At 43.0% G+C, this 20,924-nt stretch overlaps 1 protein-coding gene across 3 annotated transcripts in view; it reads left to right on the top strand.

The window, feature by feature from the left end:
- Fam117a (family with sequence similarity 117 member A) overlaps positions 1-20,924 on the top strand; it is a 52,595-nt gene that overhangs the window by 10,758 nt on the left and 20,913 nt on the right. The window contains exon 1 of one of the 3 annotated variants that reach the window (XM_042673930.1): positions 4,481-4,618. The exons of the other annotated variants lie outside the window; for them this stretch is intronic. Within the exon in view, the coding sequence (XP_042529864.1) occupies positions 4,552-4,618 (67 nt within the window). The 5' untranslated portion in view covers positions 4,481-4,551. Of the gene's footprint in view, positions 1-4,480; positions 4,619-20,924 lie in introns of those variants that run through there. 3 annotated transcript variants of the gene reach the window in all.

The raw sequence follows: 20,924 nt of genomic DNA, 5'->3' as shown, positions 1-20,924 counted from the left end.
GGGAGTGGGGTGGGCGTGGATAGCATGTGGATGATAGACAAGGATGCACCCAGAGGGTTTTCACAATAAATATGGCATAGAGTGGATTGAGAGTATGGGGAGAAGTGGGCTGTGGCAGCTACGTCCATGGGGCATGCACTCATCTTAACCTTGACAGCAACACCTGGATGCTTTCTTAGTGGAACAGTCATCTTGTGTAGTTAGTTTTGTATTCACAGCAGAAAATGAAACTGTGAATCCCAACTCTGGAAAGTTCCAGAATCCACCTGTATTTTTCAGCGGCTGTAGCTAGTTGTAGTTTTGACAGTATGTTCCATTTATTTGGCTCTTGGTACTAACAATTAATACTCAGGTGTCTCTTGTTAATTCTTTTTTTTTGGGGTCCCATCGTGGGGCCTGGACTCTGGGCCTGGGCGCTGTCCCTCAGCTCTTCAGCTCAAGGCTAGCGCTCTACCACTTGAGCCACAGCACCACTTCCAGCTTTTTTCTTTTTGCTTATGTGGTGCTGAGGAATCGAACCCAGGGCCTCAGGCATGCAAGGCAAGCGCTCTACCACTGAACCACTTTCCCAGCCCCGTCTGTCCTATAGGTGGATTATCATTTCCTGGATTTTTTTTTTTTTTTTTTTTTACAGATTGGGAAATAGAGGCCTAGAAAGGGAATAACTTGACCAAGACCATGTGACTGATAACGTCTTTTTGCTTTATTAAGCAAAAGGCTCTTCCCACATGTATGGGGAGTTGGTTGCACATTTCATACTAGACTAGCATCCCTGCCACCTATCTAATATATCTCTACTCTTCGTTTTCCTTCTATTTGTGTACCTGTATTCTAGGAGCAAAGACTCAGGAGGCTGAGGCAGGACCTCAAGTTTGAGAACAGCTTGGACTACACAGCAAATTCCAGGCTACCCTGAGCTGTATAACATGACCTTGTGTCAATAGTTGGAGGGAGAGAGAAGCCAGGTGCTGGTGAATCATACCTATAATCCTAGTTATTGAGGAGTCTGAGGATTGCAGTTCAAAGCCAGCCCAGGTAGGAAAGCCTATGAGACTCATCTCAAATTAACTACCAAAAAGCCACAAGTGGAGCTGTGGCTCAAGTGGTTGAGTGCCAGCCTTAAGTGAAGAGGCTAAGTGAGACTACCAAGCCCTGAGTTCAACCTGAATACAAAGTGGGGTGGGGGAGAGAGAATGGGCTGCAAAGTAGTCTGATCCTTTGTACCCCAAACAGACCATGCACATTATAGGTTTCTACATCTGTTTTCCCTGTGGGGTATAAATAAATATAAATAGTTGGAAGATGATGGTGGTGACTACATTATGGTATGTGTAATATGGTAGTGGCTTTTGAGTGTTTCTAGCTGACTTGAGATATGCAGTTCTCATATGGAATGAGTAGATAACAAAAGGCAGATATGGCTCAGGGGAAGATGGGTGTTTCTGCCTCTATGGGATCATGGTTACTAATCTGGGGCCATGTTAGGAAGACATGATAAGATGGAGCTTATAGGAGAGAGTGCCTTTCTTGTGTCTGACATTATGAAATAAAAAAAAAAACACCTGGAGAAAAATGTGGGTGGTACATTTGTATGTGTGTGTGGGGGGGTGGGGGGGCAAGTAGCACTGTGTCATGATAACAACTTAGTCTTCTTTGTAGAGGAATGTACAAGGAGGTGGTATCCTCCCCTACTTTGGATGGGAAAGAAGCCTGAGGCGTGTGATCTGCTAGAGCATGTCTCCTCCTTGCTATAGTTTAACTGGGAATGAGGTCCTTATGATATATGTTAGTGCCCAGTAAGGGGAATAGAATAACAGTGACTTAAATTTTGTGAGAAAGCCCTAGTCTTGGTATCAGGAAGAATTGTCTGGTCTCCTTCTTGGAGATGTCTATCCTTCTGTGCAGTTTTATGGGTAGTTCTTAACCTCCAAAGTAGATTTTGCCATAGCATTCTTTAATGTTCTAATATCCATGTGCTTGTGTGAGCTTTTCTCTCTCAGTTACTTTCTACCCTCATCAGGTAAAATCTCACTATAACAAATATTACCAAAAACACTTTTGGCTGGGCACTGGTGGCTCATACCCATAATCCTAGCGACTCAGGAGGCTGAGATTTAAGGATCATGGTTCTAAGCCAACCAAGGCAGGAAAGTATGTGAAACTCTTATCTCCAATTAACCACTAAAAAGCTGGAAGTAGAGCTGTGGCTAGGCTAGAGTGCTAGCCTTGAGCAAAAAAACCCTCAAGGGCAGCACCTAAGACCTGGGTTCAAGCCCCAGAACCCACTTATAAAACACACATACACACATATGCACACAAAACCCACTTGTCTATAATAAAGTTGTTTCTATGGCTCATGTAAATGTTTTGTTGTCTTTTTGTGGGGTTTGTTTTGCAAAAGAAAGAAAGAAAGAAAAAGTTACCAACCATCTCATGTTACTTTCCTGTACTTTCTGTAGTCTTGGAGTGCATGCTGTTTGCATGGCAGGCAAGGAAGGGAGCAGAGCCTAGGAACAAGGCTGACTTTGCTTTCTCTTCATTTCCAGCCTCCTATAGTTCCCAGTTGTTTTCAAATACAACACAATGCAAAAATTCATGAAGGACAGTGTGTATGTGTGTGTGTGTGTGTGTGTATGTGTTATGAATATGTAGGTATAAAATGTGAGTGTGTGTAAGAACATGATGCACATGAAAGAAAAGTCAACAGTGCAGCAAATGGGGTAAATGTCAATAAGCACATCTAGGTTAAGGTTATATGGGTGTTCTGTTTACTATTCTTATTGTTCTTGTATCTACGACTCTTAAAGTTATTTCCAAGTACAATGCTTAACCAATGAGTATGTGCTAGATGAATTTGGTTACTAGAAGTTTTTTAAATGGAGATTTTCTTCTATATCCTTATAACATCTCTTCTTCTCCCCTGTTTAACAGATGAAACAAATGACACCTGGAGAATTTATGGGACTCCTCTGAGTTTACCTAACACTGGGGCAGAGGCAGAATTTGGGCTCAGGTATTAAACCTGTAGTAGGCCACCTCTCAGGAGACTGCAGCTTGTCTTTTTACTTCTCAAGCTGGATAGGGTTAGCATCAGATTTTGAGACCTGACTAGGTAGGTATCTGTTGCCATGAGTTAGCAGCCCATGCCCCCACATTGTCCTAGCAGCCAAGTGGGTGTGCCACACTGAGAATGCTCTGGATGCCAGTACCTTGAAGGGAGAGCTGCCTCCTTTACTTCAGGATTAAGCACTCTCCACTCAGCTCTTCGTTTTTTAAAACACACAGACTTGGAAGGCTCTTCTGTGCTACAACCATGGAGTAATAGATACTTCATCTTTATAGCTTGAGGGGGAAAGCAGCAAGTTCTATTTAGAAAAATGATGCTAGGTTACAGGCCTAGGGCCAGAGAGCTCTCTTCTGCTCAATACCAGGCAGTTGGTATACTCTTGCCTTTGTGAATGTGGTAGGTCTTGGGGGAGGGAGTGGACCAGGAGTTACAACTTCATCCACAAAGGAATGGTTCCTTTCAGTCAGGCTTCTTTTTAGCCCTAGCCCAAGGAAGGCTGGATGTGAGAATCATTGGTAGGCAGACAGAGTTAGAGGATCAGACCCTGCTGGGTTCCAGCTCTGTGATTTCACAACAGAGCATACCTTGAATATCTGTATGTGCTCCTTGAAGGCAGTGAATTGCTCCATTATTATTACTTTGTAGTATATCCTCCCCTCCCTCAACTGCCAGAGCTCTGGGGTAAGTCCTATTCTAGTTAACCTAGAAAAACCAGGTTTCTAAAGTATGCAGTGAAGTACCTGACTCCAACCCAGTTCCCCATCATCCAGTTTATTCCCCAACCATCAATATTACCTTAGTATTAAAGTAATATTACCTTAGTAATACTACTTAGCATTTCAGTTACTGAATTATGTACTATGCCCATGATTTTCTCTCTCTCTCTTCTGTCCATATTTTGCACTATTCTGGCTCCTACTCCAAAGTAAATGATGGTGGGGCTGGGAATATGGCTTAGCGGTAGAATGCTTGCCTAGCATGCATGAAGCCCTGGGTTCGATTTCTCAGCACCACTTAAAACAGAAAAAGCCAGAAGTAGCACTGTGGCTTAATGTGGCAGAGTGCTAACTTGAGCAAAAGAAACTCAGGGACAATGTCCAGACCCAGAATTCAAGCCCCAGGACTGGCAAAAAGAAAGTAAATGATGGATGATGACAACCAAAACCAGAGGAAGGTAGAGAAGGATGAAAGAAGATTGTCCTTCAGGTTTTTGGGGAGTTTGTCTGAAGCTTTGATACCTCTGTTAGAGCAGCTCTACAAATGGCTATGCTATCTGCTTGGAGATGATGGTGACAGCTGAGTCTTTACTTTCCTGTTCCCAGAGATTTGGAGAGGATTAATGGGTAATTAACTTGCCACACTGTTTCCCTGGATTAAATTGTCCTTTTTCTTCAAGAGGAGAAGCCTTTTATTTACCTGACTGATAAAAGAAGCTCCTGATTTTTGAACCAGATCCAAAGCCCATCCATCGCATATGGGGGAAGATGGTGTCACCTTCCAGTGATATATGTTGTCACACCCTCCTCTGCTTCTGGAAGCCCATGTGGAGAGGTAATCCCAGAGCAGCCTTCTGCTAGAAAGGCCATCAGTGGCCTCAGACATCTGGTGAGGGTAGGAGACTGTTTCTGGAGGGGCCATGTAATTTGCTTTTCTGCCTAGTTTACTCTAGAGGCATGGTGTAACCTTTGTGCCTCTCTTAGGAAATCTGAACAAATGGCAAGACCAGAGCTCTGGAGCAGGGGCTGCCCTGGAATGTCGCCCAGCACATTTTGGGTTTTTTCCACAGCTAGACATAGCATGGGAACTTGCCACTCATTTGAGGTTAGTTCTAGAAGGTCAGGGCCCAGGGAAAGAATTTCTGTGTAGGATGTATTCTTTTAGGTGTCTCCTCTGAAATTGGGAATACAAAGTAGAGACTGAATGGAGTGATGATCAGAGAAGACTTTCTGGATGTGGGAGCAGAAAGTTCACCCAGGTTTCCAAGGATGTAAGGGTTGAGAAGAGTGACCCTAACAGGATCACAGATCCTGAAGCCAGCAGAATCTATGACTCCTTCTTACCTCTGAAGAACCTAACTGAGCAGTTGGTCCTTATAAGTTCCCTCCTCCTGCAGCCCAGGGCAGAATGAGTCAGAATCAGGGTTAAGAGCAGGGGTTCCTGACAGAGCACAAGTTAGTGAGGTATAGCAAACCTGTCTGCCTTCTGAGAACTGCTTGGTGGTTTACTCCTGCTTGCTCAGTCATGTGACCAGGCCTTCTGCTTGTGGCTAGCCACAGGTAAATTGAGCACTATTTATATTCTTCTACATGGGGGAGAGATCATCTGGGAGTCCATAACACAGCTGTCTAAGCAGCCTAGGTAAGACAAGTCTCCTTTTTGACTTTATGCCATGTTTCTCTTTCTCCGTAATTCATCTTGCCCCAGATAATAGCATGGGTTCTGACATTCCAATAGCCATCTCTTATTTACCCTTTTATAGCTGATGAAGTTTAGAACTAGAGGAGGCTCAGGCTCATCTGGTGATACCTCCTGCCTTCAGGGGGTGAATATCAAGACAGCTGAGACATGCAATCTTCTCGCCCTGGCCCTGTTCAGAGGCAGACTGCAATTTTTCTCATTTGATTCTGACTAGCAAGTTCTTCCTTTTGTCTAGCTAGACAAAAGGCTAAAGCCTTTTGCTGTCCTTCATTTTTACACTCACCCAGAATAGTCTTTTGATAAATTCTAATGAGTTTTTTTACCTTCTTACTGGGATCTAGCCAGCCATCCCACCAAGCCACTTTTACCGATCCCTAGGAGCTCACTCAGTCATTAGTTTCCTTTTGAAGAGCAGCAATGACAAATGGATGCTCAGGGGTCTATTTGGCTGCACATATCCAATTTTATCCATATTTCTGAATCCCTAGGAACTTCTAATTCTACCTACAGTGTTGGTCTTGTTCCGGGGATGACAAAACATTCTTTTTTTTTTTTTTTTTTTTCATTGTCCTTATTTATTTGACTTTATCACTTGGTTCAACCTAGTGTTTCTTCAGTACCCCTTCCATGACACTTCTTTTATTTTTTTATATGTTTTATTGTAAAAATGTTGTACAGAGGGGTTACACTACATGAGCAAGGTAATGAGTACATTTCCTATTGAGCGTTGTTGCCTCCTCCTTTTTTCCCCGTTACCATCCCTCCCCCCAACAAAACATTCTTAATGTCTTCCTTCACTTAGAATCTTTATGCTACCTTGCTTTGACTTACATCATTTTGGGAGTTTTATTCCTTGCATCTCATTCATGGTTTTAGTTCTTGCTCACCTTTTCTTTCCTATACTTAGGAGTTCAGAGCAGTGCCCCAATTGAAGTTGGCTGCAAACTTGCAAAGGTTGAAATGCTAAAGCATTCAGAGCTTGTTGGAGAATGAATTGAATTTATTTATTTATTTATTTTGTTGGTTGTGGGGCTTGAACTCTGGGCTTGGGTGCTGTCCCTCAGCTCTTCAGCTCAAAGGTAGCTTTCTACCGCTCGAGCCACAGCACCACTTCCATTTTCTAGTGGTTTATTGGAGATAAGAGTCTCACGGACTTTCCTGCCTGGGCTAGCTTTGAACTGTGATTCTCAGATCTCAGCCTCCTGACTAGCTAGGATTACAGGCATGAGCCACCAGTACCCGGCTTGAATTGAATTTTTGTCTTTTCAAATTAGGTCATTATTTTTTTCTCACAACTTTATTTTGGAAAAATTTCAAACATACAGAAAGTTGTGAGCACTGTGCATACCCATTTATTAAATTGTCAAAATTGTCTTATTTATCTTTTCTCCAATCTTGTATATGTATGTGTGTCTAGATATACCCATATATATGCATCCATACACATACTTTTTGGGTGAACTATCTGAAGGTAAGTTACAAATATCATACATTGTGCCCTTAATGGCATCTCCTGGGAATAAGGACATTTTTGTACATAATCATTATTGTGCATAAGGAAATTAACTAATTTTATATTTTCTAATACTCTGTCCCTTTTCACATTTCCTCTTTGGTTGCTTTGTTTGTGATTTAGGACTAAATAAAAAAAAAATCTCATGTGGTTAAAAGCTTCTCTATCTAGAAGTATCCTCTATCCCTCATTTTTGTTTTCCATTTTTATAACACTTTGAGAAGTAATCATAACTCTTCCACACTCTGAATTTTTTCTGCCTGTTTCCTCATTGTGGCATTTAACTTGTTTTCCTATCCCATGTTTCCTGTAAATGGGAAGTCTGGTCTGGTTTTGATTGCAATTAGGTTAAATATTCCTGACTAGGAGCATTTTATGGGTTAAGTTGTGGGCTTCACAATAACCATTTTGAGGACATTTTGCATATAGTGCAAGAGTGTCCATAACTAATTGTACCAAGGTTTTTTTGAGGGTGGAGTAAGGGCGGCTGGGGATTGAACTCAAAGCTTTACACATGCTGAGCACATGTTCTGCCACCAAGCTACACTCTAGTCATGCTAAGTTTGATCACTTAAGATGATGACCAGGAAGTTTTCCACTATAAAAAAGTACATTAATCTCCTAGAAAGTGTTTTATGAGGTGATAGTTTGGCATTGTATAAATATGCTCTACTTGACGACCTTTGGCCCAGTGGTTTTGATTTCTACTGACTGGGTTTTGTTTTGTCTTGTTTAAATTTTGGCCATATTGGAATTTGAATTCAGGGTCCTATACTTGCTAGGCAGGTGTTCTACCAATTGAATCATGTTTCCAACCCTATTTGTGCCATTTTCAAGACAAAGTTTTGTTTTTTGTCTAGGCTGGATTGGACTATGATCCCTCTTATTTCTGTTCCCCATGGAATTGAGATGACAGTCAAGGCCATTTTACTTCTGTAGTTGTACACTTACTTGCTTAGCCATTGAGCTTCCCCTGTAGCTAGGCCAACAGACAGGTACCACCATGCCTGGTTGACATAGGGGTCTCATGAACTTTTTGCCTGGACTAACCTTGAAGTGTTGTTACCTTCCAGATCTCTGAATCCCAAATAGCAAAGATTACAGTTGTTTTTTTTTTTAAACTAAACAGCCAGGCAACAGTAGCTCATGCCTATAATCCTAACTACTCAGGAGACTGAGATCTGAGGATTGCAGGAAAAGTCTGTGAGACTCTTATCTCCAGTTAACCACCAAAAAGCTGGAAGTGAACTGTGGCTCAAGTGGTAGGATGCTAGGCCCTGAGTTTAAGCCCCAGGACCAGCACAATAAACAAAACAACAACATAAACTAGACTCTGTTGCCTAGACTGGCCTTGAAATTTCAATTATCCTACCTCAGCCTCCAGAGTGCTGAGATTATAGGCATGTACTACCAAACCTTGCTGACACCTGTTGACTCTTCTGATTAACACTAATGGATATAAATGTTGATATGACCAGTTCAATAAAAGAATAAGAAAAATGTTTTTGTGGGCTTTTGAGATATTGAGGGAAGGCAACAAAAGGAGCCTATCAAATTTAGTCAGCATTTATATTTTATGTGACTTGAACTGACTAAATCAAACATTAGTTGCTTAAGTATATATTACACGCTGGAGGTTTACTTGCAGGGAGAAGGCAGGCTAGATAGAGCTAAAAATAAATCATGGTTAAAGCAGAAATCATTTTGATTATTTGAAAATTACCTGTTTTTTAAAAACCTTTTTTTTTTTTTTTATCTTCAGTACTGGGGTTTGAAGTAGGGACCTTGCACTTGTAAAGCAATGTAAGTGCTGGAAATGTACTTTGAAAAGTCCTAGGTTTGAGAAATAAGGGTCCTCGTTTTACTCTTTGACCTTGGCGAAATCAGTTCACCTTACTTCATGGGGATGTCACCTCACCTTTTATAACACTTTGGAAGCTCTGTCTCTCTGTCTCCCAAAGAGGAATCTATGATTGTGTGAGCTACACATATTCAGAACAAATCAGAGTACAGTTACATAGTTATCATCTTGCAAGATTTATCTAAACCTCTCCAATCTCCAGTTCTCCCTTATCACTTCTCTTAAAAAAAAACAACAACATAAGAGATGACTGAGTGTTGTGATCTTTTTTCTGTTGTATAAGAATCAGATTGCTGAGACTTGATGATATGAAGGGTATCTACCTATTCTTTGAGTTTATAGGCCACTCAGAAATCTGTTACTCCCTAGAAACCAAGGAGTGAGGATTTTTTATTTTTTAAATGGGACAGGGGTGAGGTTACTTGCTATATATGCTATTCTTGCAAAACCCAGTCCATTCTACATGAAAAGCATGTTTCAATCAATAACTGATGATGTTTTGTCTTAAGTAAGTTGATACTCTATAGAGCTCCTCTTCAGAGAATTCAGATAAAAGGTGAAAAGTTGGGCTGGGAATGTGGCTTAGTGGTGGAATCCTTGGCTAGCATGCATGAAGCCCTGGGTTTGAGTCCTCATTACTGTATAAATAGAAATCGTGCTAGGCTTAAGTGGTAGAGTTCTAGCCTTGAGTAAAAGAAGCTCAGGGACAGTGCCCAGGCCCTGAGCTCAAGCCCCAGGACCGGCAAAAAAAAAAAAAAAAAAAAAAAAAGGTGAAAAGTTCATGGTACTTCCTTTTCTTCTAACTGCAGTTTTTTTTTTTTTGAGAATTGAACAAAATAGCAGTGGGGTGGCTGGGAAGGTGGCTCAGTGGTAGAGCGCTTGCCTTGCATGCATGAGGCCCTGGGTTCCATTCCTCAGCACCACATAAGCAAAAAGAAAAAAAGCCGGAAGTGGCGCTGTGGCCTAAGTAGTAGAGCACTAGCCTTGAGCTGAAGAGCTGAGGGACAGTGCCCAGGCCCAGAGTTCAGGCCCCAGGACCGGACCCCCCCCCAAAAAAAAAAAAAATAGCAGTAGGACTGTAGTCCACTTTTTTTGCTGTTGCATTCATGTGTATGCTTTGGATTACCCTTTGTTTCCTGGATGATGCAGAGTTAGTGTTCACCTTTTCTTCTCACAGTGACATCTCTAGAGTGATTTCTCTTGTCCAGTCTCTCCAGCTGTCTCCAGATGTGGCTTGCATTTTTCAGAAGTTAGATATGCAGCCAAAAATGCTTTCATTGGCTCCACTTGAGCTGTACACTTAAATATAGCATTAGTGATTGAGTGAGGGCCTTTCTGAGAAGGTCTTTGGGTATACACAAATACTATTTCCTTTTTTTTTGGGGTGTGTGTGTCTGTGTGTGAGAGAGAGAGAGAGAGAGAGAGAGACAGATAGAGACAAAGACAGAGATGGAGGTGGAGATAGACCATTAGGGAAATGGGAGGCCTGGGCTAGGTGACTTAAGAGCCTCCATCCCTCTTTTTTGTGGATGTTTGTACCTGTCCTGGGGCTTGAACTAAGTAAGGGTCTGGGCACTGTCCCTGAGCTTTTTTGTTCAAGGGTGGTACTTTACACTTGAGCTACAGCTCCACTTCAAGCTTTTATCATCATTAATTGGAAATAGGAGTCTCAGCTTCTTTGCCCGGACTGGCTTTGAACCATAATACCCAGATCTCAGCTTCCTGAGTAGCTGGGATTACAGGCATGGGCCACTGGTGTCTGGTTTGCCATTATACTTTTTTTTTTTTTGAGATAATTAGTCTTCTTGGTACGGGAAACATAGTGTCACTTATTTTTCCTTTGAGTCTAGTTTTTTGAGCTTCTCCCTGTTGTGGTTAAAGTTAGCTATGACTTGGTATTGAATGAGGTATTCAGGGCTGGGGAATTATATAGTTCAGAGCCCTGAGTTGAATCCTAGCAGTACTGGGTGGGAGCAATGCTTCAAAGCCCCACATTGCATTTTACCAGCTGGGATGAATGGGGTCTCCATGGGATTTCCACAGAAGGCTTCTAACTCTTGAATAGTCATATTGAAGATTTCAGTTTCACCACAACTTCCCTTCAAAACCCACGTCTCTGAGTTAAGCAGTTAGGTGGCCCTGGGCCACAGTTAGCGCAGGAGAACGCCTGCATTGTTTAATCCCAGCACATGTCCTGAAATAGAATAATAATCCCTGCCATGCTACTCAAAGGAACTTCCCCTGCTTACTGCAAATCTGTTCTTGGGGAAGTATTTAGACTTTTCAATCCCTGTTTTACTTTGTTCTTCTCCAGATTAAAATTTGTCCAAATAAACTAGGTGCCAGTGGCTCCTGCATTGTAATCCTAGCTACTAAAGAGGCTGAGTTCTGAGAGGATTGAAGTTCAAAGCCAGCGCAGGCAGGAAAGTCTGTGAGACTCTTATCTCTAATTAACCACCAGAAAGCTGGAGTGGAGCTATGGCCCAAGTGGTAGTAGAGCACCAGCCTGAACATTTAAGTTCAGGGACTGTGCCCAGGTCCTGAGTTCAAGCCCCAGGACCAGTACATGTGCGCATGAGCACACACACACACACACACACACATGCGCGCGCACACACACACGCACACGCACACGCACACTACACACACAAATTCCCAAATAAAAGTGTTACATCACAGGGGAACGTGTTAGAGCAGGACCTGCTCCCTCAATGTTCAACCATATTGTCCTGTCTCTGCCTGCCTCTCCTCCCTAGGCAAAGGTAATTGACAAAAAAAGGAAAAAAACCTATACAGTCTGATTTTATTAAAAATCTATATGCCTACATATGTGCATGAAGGAAGAGCTGGGTCGATACGACACCATGGTGATCTCTGAGTGGGCCATTGCATATTTGTCTTTTACTTTTGGTTCATCATGTTCTTACTTTCTGTAACATATGTGTTGCTTCTGTTATAATAAGTATTATTTTCTCTTTAAGACCGGAGGTTACAAGAGCAGTGCTAATAATGCTTCAGAGACTGACAACAAGACAAGATGACTCACAACTTGTTTGTTGAACCAGCTAGTTGTTGAGTTTTTGCCATGCCTAAGATCTTACTGGCTGTCTCTTTCTTTTGTAGTCCCTCTTGGGTATTTTGGGGATGACTAGGCCTTATGTTAATAGAAGGCTACAGAGAAGTCTTGTCTGTATCCCAAGCATCTCTCTACTGCAGTGTTCCAAAGATAGTGAAGTTGTGGAATGGCCTCCCCAGATGTTCAACCAGAGCCTCTTGGTCCTGGGCTGATTTTTCCTGGTAAATTGCTCAACACCCCCCACCCCACAGTCTGCTTGTGGTGAAGTTGAGAAGAACAGCTCCAATGGTCTCATTTCCTGAATCATCATCTTCCTTTCTCTCTCCAGTCCTCTCCTTCTAGGAGCTGTCATCTTCTTCAGATTCCTCAGGGCTGGTGTGATTAGACCTGAGCTGATTTCCAGTAAGGGACTCGGAATGGGAGAAAGGAATTGGTGGCCCTTCTGATGGGGCATTTTCGAGGGGGCTTCCTGCTGGGGTAACTGTAATAGATGGGTCGTTTGCATCAGCCTTTCCACTTGGACCCTGCCAGCAGCTTCTTGCTTTACTCCTCTTGTATCAGCAGTGTTTATCACAGAGCTGGTGCACAGTGGGCATGCCAGCCTGCTTCCTGAAGGAGTCTGCCATCTGTTCTTGTGTGCCGGGCCCTACTTTCACCCTTGGTTCAATGTCTTGCCTGCTGTGTGTGCTGTTGATCTTGTTGACTATCCACCAACAGACAGACACTTGACCACTTACTCCTGGCCCCTCTCCTCAAAGCCAGACAAGCGTAGCAGTTGGGGGACAGGGCCAAGTGGCTCTAGAAGATAGTACCTAAGGCTTCTTATCTCCAGTGTGTGCTGTTTTGTTGTTTTTTTTTTTTTTTTTCTCCATTTGCAGTTGCCCTAGAACCAAAGCATCCGCCACTGCTCGGCTGCATGGTGAAATGGCCTGGCCTGGTGCCAGGGTACTTCGCCAGGTGGCTGGGCTGTGAAGGCTGCTGCATGCGATGGGCCGATAATACCCCATGGTGCTGTAAACAGGACACTCCACCCTCCTGTAGCAGCCACCCAGCTGGTGCCCCAGCGCCTGCTGCTTTGTCATGGCCTGTCATGATAGGGCCTTCTCTTCTCTGATACAAGAGCTGATTGTGCTATTTCCCAAATCTGAGAGGGGTACTTTCCAAAAATGAAACCAGTTCATCCTCCAACCACAAGCAACCGTTGTCACCTCTCAACACTTCCTATCTTTTAGCCATAATCACACAGGGCAGAACCCACTATTCAGATCTTTCCAGTTTGCACATAAGGGAAGGATAAGCCCACGGGCCATGACACAACTACACTCACATGTGAGATTTCTTTCTTTCTTTTTTTTTTTTTTTGTTGGTCCTGGGTCCTGAACTCTGGGCCTGGCCTCTGTCCCTCAGCTCTTCAGCTCAAAGTTAGCACTCTACCACTTGAGCCACAGTGCCACTTCCAGCTTTTTCTGCTTATGTGGTACTAAGGAATCAAACTCAGGGCCTCCATGCATGCAAGGCAAGCAGTCTACCTCTGAGCCACCTTCCCAGCCCACATGTGAGATTTCTTAGCAGACATCCTCAGCTAAGGTAGGTCTCAGCTGAGGTCAGCCTCCAGTTGCACTCAGAAGTTAAGTGCTGACCTGTCCTGCTGCCACCCAATTCTATAAGCACCTTCATTGCTTTTTTTTTTTTTTTTGAGACAGGATCTCACTATGAAACTCTGGCTGTCCTTGAACTTTCCATCTTCCTGTTTTAAGCCTCTCAAAAACTGGAATTATAGGCATGTGCCACCATGTACAGTTATATGCAGCTTTATATTCTCCCTGCATCATTTATCTCAAATGGTGTCCAAGACTGCATTAGACTCACTAGTAAAGAGAACCTGGCTGGGCACTGGTAGCTCAAGCCTATAATCCTGGCTATGCAGGAGGCTGAGATCTCCAATACACTACTGACAAAAAGCGGGAAGTGGCTCTGTGGTTCATGTGGTAGAGTGCTAGCCTTGAGCACAAACAGGTTCAGAGATAGTGCCCAAGCACCAAATTCAAGCCCTAGGACTAGAGGTGGGGGTGGCAGGGTGGATATCTTATCACTAAAGATGTGTACCTTCCAGGAGACCAAAAGAATCAGTTATTTATAGGTAAAGTGGCTAAAACTAATCACCACTTATTTCTGGGTAGTCTCCTTTTTCCCCATTGCACCCCCATCTTCAACCTTAAAGGAGTAAAATGTTTTCATCTCTTCTTTGCCTCCTAGCATCCCTGGGTGGCAACTCAGGCTGATGATGCCCTGGGTGCAGAGGTGGAGTGGGCCCAGTGAGGGTGTTGGCGGCAGACACATCACAGTGAAACAGAGCTAGAGGAAAACCTACTCTTGCTCACATCTTAGTCCTTGTCCACATACTGTGGGCCACAATATGCCTGCCAGCCTGTGGCCCCTTTAAGGATGGCACAGAAACACATCAGTGTCTGACTTTGGCTCTGGTTTGTGTTACATTTGGGGGAAATTAATACCTTGGTTTATCCCTTAATCAGTTCTGGTGCTCAAAGCAGCAGGTGCTTACCAAACCATTTGGGGGAGGTTTATGAAATAAGAGGCAGATTTTTTTTTTCCTATTAAAATCTTATAAAAGGGCCCCTCCCTTATTTCTTAGGAATGAAAGAAACATGACATTTTAGTCTCAGAGGCACTGGGACATGCCAAGAATTTTGGAGTGTGGGCAGGCATTGGTGCCTTGCTGAGGGCTCTGAGACAGAGGTAATTCTGTCTCGTGGCAAGCTAGGAGGCAAGCCAGCCCCCTGTGCAGGGATGTGGTCCCTATGGAGAGAAGGCTGAGGCCTAGCCATTTCCTCAGCTAAGGAAAAGAAGCAAATGCAGAGATTCCAACTGGACTTGGAAACAGTGAGGTTCTGGCAGGTCTGCAGTGGGGAGGGAGGCAGAGGCTGCCATGTGCGTTGGGCTGCTAGCGCTCTTCTCAGTCCTTTCACCCCTTCCATCCCTTCTTCCTTTTTTTATTTCTCTTTTTACAATTTCTTTTCTTTTTTTTCTTTTCTTTTTTTTTTTTTTTTTTTTTGTCGGTCATGGGGCCTGAACTCTGGGCCTGGGCGCTGTCCCTCAGCTCTTCAGCTCAAGGCTAGTGCTCTACCACTTGAGCCACAGTACCACTTCCGGCTTTTTTCTGCTTATGTGGTGCTGAGGAATTAAACCCAGGGCCTCATGCATGCGAGGCAAGCACTCTACCACTGAGCCAACTTCCCAGCCCTCCTTTTACAATTTCTATGATCATATATATGGAGAAGTCAGGATCCCTGAAGACCATAGAATCTTTGTGAATCAGATGGTCAGAAAGAATATAGATGAGCAAAATTTGAGTAGTTAGATTCTCATACTAAATTCCAGGATTCTGAGTGTTCCCTACCACTGTGAGTACTGGGAACAAAGTACCACTAGGATCACCGAACCTTTTGAACCTTTGAAACTGAACTCTTAACTTGTTGAACAGAAACTGGTATAAAGTGAGTGTGGTTAAAATTGTCCCAGACAAACAGAATCTTTGACACCAGGTTCCAAAAGCTTCCTCAAGAAACAAAAAAACAAAGATGTTGCCAACCTCATGGTCAGACCTGCTATTTCCTCCTAGATGTGTTATCCCTGAATGGGGCTTAAAAAGCAATCCATCCTCCAGGGATCCAGGCAGGTGTCCCTGAAACCTTGGTGAGTGTTTGCAGTGCAAGAGGCAGTGAGCTCAGGGAACAGTTGCACAATTGACCTAGAAGAAAGGAGGCTTAGAGTGGCAGCAGAGAATATAATTCTTTCTTCTTTTTCTTTCTTCTCCTTTCTTCTTTTTTTTTGTGCCAGTCCTAGGGCTTGAACTCAGGGCTTGGGTACTCTTCCTGAGTTTTTTTTTTTTTTTTGCTCAAGGTTAGCATTCTACCACTTGAGCTATAGCTCCATTTCCCACTTTGTTGGTAGTTAATTGGTTTTTTTGTTTTGTTTTGGTGTTTTTGTCAGTCATGGGCCTGAACTCTGGGCCTGGGCGCTGTCCTTCAGCTCTTCAGCTCAAGGCTAGCGCTCTACCACTTGAGCCACAGCGCCACTTCCGGCTTTTTTTTTCCTGCTTATGTGGTGCTGAGGAATCGAACCCAGGGCCTCAGGCATGCAAGGCAAGCACTCTACCACTGAGCTGTTGGTAGTTAATTGGGTATGAGAGTCTCACGGGAAAAGCCCAGGCTTGCTTCAAATAGTGATTCCTAGATCTTAGCCTCCTGAGTATCTAGGATTATAGTCATGAACTACTGGTGCCCAGCTGGCAGACTATGAGTCTTTTTTAAAAAAAAATTAATTTTATTGTAAAGATGATGTACAGAGGGGTTACAGTTACATAAGGTAATGAGTACATTTCTTGAACATTGTTTCCCCTTCCCTCGTTTTTCTACCACTTTCCCTCCCCCTGAGACTATAATTCTCTATGCTTTGTTTTCCTCCTCAGTCTCTTCCTAACCCTTTCTGGAGCTGACAATAAAGTAAAAAGTTATATCGCATGAAGTACTTTGTGGGGATGGGGCCAACTTGAAAGTACTAAAGGAGATTATCACAGTGACTTGGGGGACAGAAATAGGGGGTCCCAAGAGATCTTTCTCCCAATAGCTTATTTCTTCACCCTGCAGTCAGCAGTCAATTTTTTTCCTTTGATACAAGGATGAAGTAGCCCCTTAGGATCATATTTTAGCCTGTATGCTCACCTGCTTGCCACCTGCATCTTTGGTTATCTTTTATGTAATGTTGCAAAGCTTCTTTCCAGAGATCCTGCCTGCCTCATCACCGGACTCTTAGGGATGGATTTGATGGAAGCCCACAGGGTCTGAGATGGCTTCTTACATGGGCAGAAGCTCCTAGAAATTTGGATTGCCACTTTTTTTTTGGGGGGGGGGGTCGGTCGTGGGACCCGAACTCTGGACCTGGGCACTGTCCCTCAGCTCTTCAACTCAAGGCTAGTGCTCTACCCCTTAAGCCACAGCACCACTTCTGACTTTTTCTGCTTATGTGGTGCTGAGGAATCAAACCCAGGGCCTCATGCATACAAGGCAAGCACTCTACTACTGAGCCACCTTCCCAGCCTGGATTGCCACTTTTAATCTTAAATGCAATACAGAAAAAAAAAAAAAGAGTGATTTAAATGCTGGTGTAGGAGATGAAGTTGGGTTGCACTAGTGGGCTTGTTACTAACTCACTGGGTGACAAGGACACAGGGAAGGAAAGAAAGAGATTGAGCCCTGCAGAGCCTCAGAAAGGAGGACAAAAGGCAAATAGCTATGGAGTCTTTACTCAAGGTGAGTAGGCTGAGCATGGATCTAGGGTATAATTAGAAAACCAGAATCTAGGGTATAATTAGAGGTTTATTCTTTTTTTGTTGTTTGTTTTAATTGGTCATGGGGCTTGAACTCTGGGCTGGGTGCTGTCCCTGTGCTTTTTTGCTCAAGGCTAGAGCTCTACCATTTTGAGCCACAGTGCCATTTCTGGTTTTCTGGTGGATAATTGGAGAAAAGAGGCTCAGGCTGGCTTCAAACCGTGATCTTCAGATCTCAGTCTCCTGAGTAGCTAGGCTTACAGGTGTGAGCTACCAGCACCTGGCAGGTTTACCCTTCTATTATTATTATTATTATTTTAATTTTTATTCATGTCCTTGGGTGCTTGACAATTACCAACCTTATGCTCTAGACTTGGGATACAGAGCCAGGCCTCAGCCTTGGGCTGTTTATTATCTAGGAGTCCCAAATACCAAGAGAGAGGGTGGTATGTCATGGAAGAGTACAATGTATTATGTGGAAACAAAATTCATAGACTCTCATTGCAGGGGATTCCCAGGATCCTGAGGCTTGGTTGAGTGGAGCTAGAGGCAGTTGAGCTGGCTTGACAGATGGCTCCAGTTTTAGCACTGGGCCAAACCTTGGAGGAAAGGCCCAGGACAGTGATGGGAAATTATACATAGTGTTCTTTTGTCCAGCATCCAGAGAAGTGATGCATAAAGGAAAAGTAAGAGGACAGAACATAAGTCCTTTGACTCCAATCTTTGAAAGAACTCTTTTGTTGTTGTTGGTTGTGGAGCTTGAACTCTGGGCTTGGGCACTGAAACCTGAACTCTTCAGCTCAAGGTGCTCTACCACTTGAGCCACAGCGCCACTTGTGAGTGGTTTATTGGAGATAAGAGTCTCAAGGACTTTCCTGCCCTGATGGCTTTGAACTGTGATTCTCAGATCTCAGCCTCCTGAGTAGCTAGGATTACCGGCATGAACCACTGGGGCCCGGCTTTGAAAAAACTTTTTGAAGAGTTTTAATATGGTAATGTTGAGATCACTTAAAACAGCATGTTGGGAGGCCTGGTGGTTTACAGCCCTAGGGAGGCAGAGACAAGAGGATCTTGAGTTTAAGGCCAGCTTGGTCTGACTTAGCAAGACACTATCTCAAAACAAAAAAAAAAATTAAAGATGTGTTATAGTCGGCTTGTATTGGTTTGGAATGAGTATTGATACTAGGTGAAAACATGGCAAAATAATGTGTACAGTATGACCCCATTTATTTTGAAGTATTATATGTATATGCACCCACAGAAAGTAAGTACATAAACCTCATAATATTAACAGTGATTATCCCTGAGTATGGAGATTTGAGGGTTTTTCTTTTTGTTCATGTTTCTGGACTTTCTACAATTGGAGCTGACTGACTTTGTAATTATAAGTCAATTCTTTGTTTTTTAAAATAAGTCATTTTTAAAGTTCTTTTATGTAAGCATAAAGTAACTATTTTAACTTAAATTTGATAGCTGAGGGAGATAAGCTAGAGTTAGGCCAGGGATTTAGATATAAAGATTGAGAGTAAGGTTAGCTTTACAGAAATATTATGATATCCAAACTAGAGGGGTCCTCTTGAATGCCCAATAGTATGGGAATGGCTAAACAAATTATTACATAGATGACAGGTTGGTAATATATATCATAATCTTTTTTTTTTTTTGTCAGTCATTGAGGCCTGAACTCTGGGCCTGGGCGCTGTCCCTCAGCTCTTCAGCTCAAGGCTAGCACCCTACCACTAGAGCCACAGTGCCACTTCTGGCTTTTTCTGCTTATGTGGTGCTGAGGAATCAAACCCAGGGCCTCATGCATGCAAGGCAAGCACTCTACCACTGAGCCACCTTCCCAGCCCGGTATATCATAATCTTTAAAAATGAACAGAAATGAAGCCAGGTACTGATGGTTCATGCTTGTAATCCTAGCTAGTCAGCAGGCTGAGATCTGAGAGTCACGGTTTGAAGCCAGCCTGGGCAGGAAAGTCCATGAGACTGTTATCTCCAATTAATTAGCAAAAAGCCAGTTGTGGAGCTCTGGCCATAACTGGTAGAGCACTAGCTTTAAGCAACAGAGCTCAGGGATAGTTCCTGGGATCTGAGTTCAAGCCCCACACACACACAACCAAAATGTAGGGTGTTAAAACTTGGTAATGGAGTTATTAGGAAATGGGAAGAACAAAGCAGAACATAATGTATATTTTATACTGATTACAAGCATATCAAAATAATACATTAATATGTTTAGCTGAATTTGAGGAATGTGTATGATTATTTGTCTTTTTTTTACTGTGATAACAAAAAAAAATCTAGAGTTTATCATTTTAAACTTTTAAGCATTTTCAGTTTGCAATTCAGTGGCATTAAATACACTCAAATGTATACAATCATCACTACTGACCTTTTCCAGATTTTTTTGTGCCTGTACTGGGGTTTGAATTCTGGGCCTTGAGTTCTTGTTTGATTTTTTTCACTTATGGTGGCACTTTGCCATTTGAGCCCCACCTCCACTTTTGGCTTGCTGTTTAATTGGAAATAAGTGTTTTATTTGGATTTGTTTGCACGAGCTAGATTCAAACCATGACCCTCAAATCTCAGCCACTTGTGAGCTACCAGCGACTGGCTCCAAAACTATTTTATCCCCCGAAACAGAAAATGTACCTATTAAACAATAACTCCCATTTCTTCTGCTAACTCCCTGGGAGCCCTTATCCCTATTCCCTAGGAATCTGCCTATTCTAGGTACCTCATAGAAGTGAACTATAAGTGGAATAGATAGCATTTGCTTTTGTGTCTAGTTTATTTTCACTTAGCATCATCTGAGGTTGCCTCCACTTTTTTTTTTTGGGGGGGGGGGGGGTCTGGTAGTGGGGCCTGAACTCTGGACCTGGGTGCTGTCCCTGAGCTCTTCAGCTCAAGGCTAGCGCTCTACCACTTGAGCCACAGAACCACTTCCGGCTTTTTTCTATTATGTGGTGCTGAGGAATCGAACCCAGGGCCTCATGCATGCAAGGCAAGCGCTCTACCACTGAGCCACCTTCCCAGCCCCTGCCTCCACTTTTTACCTATCATGATTGATGTTGCTATGATCACCTGTGTACAAATATCTTTTCAGGCCCTTGCTTTCCGTTTTTCTGGAAGGTATATACCTAGAGGTAGAATTGCTGGATCCTAAGTAATTCTAAGTTTAACTTTTTGAGGAACTGCCAACCTTTTAGTGTCTTTTTTGTATGAAGTTCTTCAAGTCTGTTTATACCTACAGTCCCCAGTCCATTTTGCTGTGCTTAATATACACATAAATTATCAAAGGATTACTACAGAGGTGAAAGCATTTTGTACTGTTTAAAGAAGAGAACCTTTAGAGATCTTATATTAGTGAAATGTTTTGAATATGGCTATGGAAGCTGGGGTTTTAGCCCCGGACCACTGAAACTTCCAGATGACCCAGAGTCCTTAAGTTTTATCAAATGTATGAGCTTTTGCTTTCATTCTGAAATCTTCAACCAAGGTAAAATAAAATGAATGGACTTACAATTGTATTATTTTTGTCCCATTTAGCTAGAAGGCACTTAGATGTTTTTCTGAACTGGACTCCTCAGTCCTGGATTGTTGAAAGTAGTTAATACAGTTCTCATCCTAGTCACCCAG

This window comes from Dipodomys spectabilis, unplaced genomic scaffold (assembly GCF_019054845.1).
Source record: "Dipodomys spectabilis isolate Male_0828 unplaced genomic scaffold, ASM1905484v1 ptg000018l, whole genome shotgun sequence".
In the NCBI taxonomy this organism is placed as follows: Eukaryota; Metazoa; Chordata; class Mammalia; order Rodentia; family Heteromyidae; genus Dipodomys; species Dipodomys spectabilis.
Note: the sequence above shows the minus strand (reverse complement) of the source record. Positions and strands in the feature narration are given on the sequence as shown.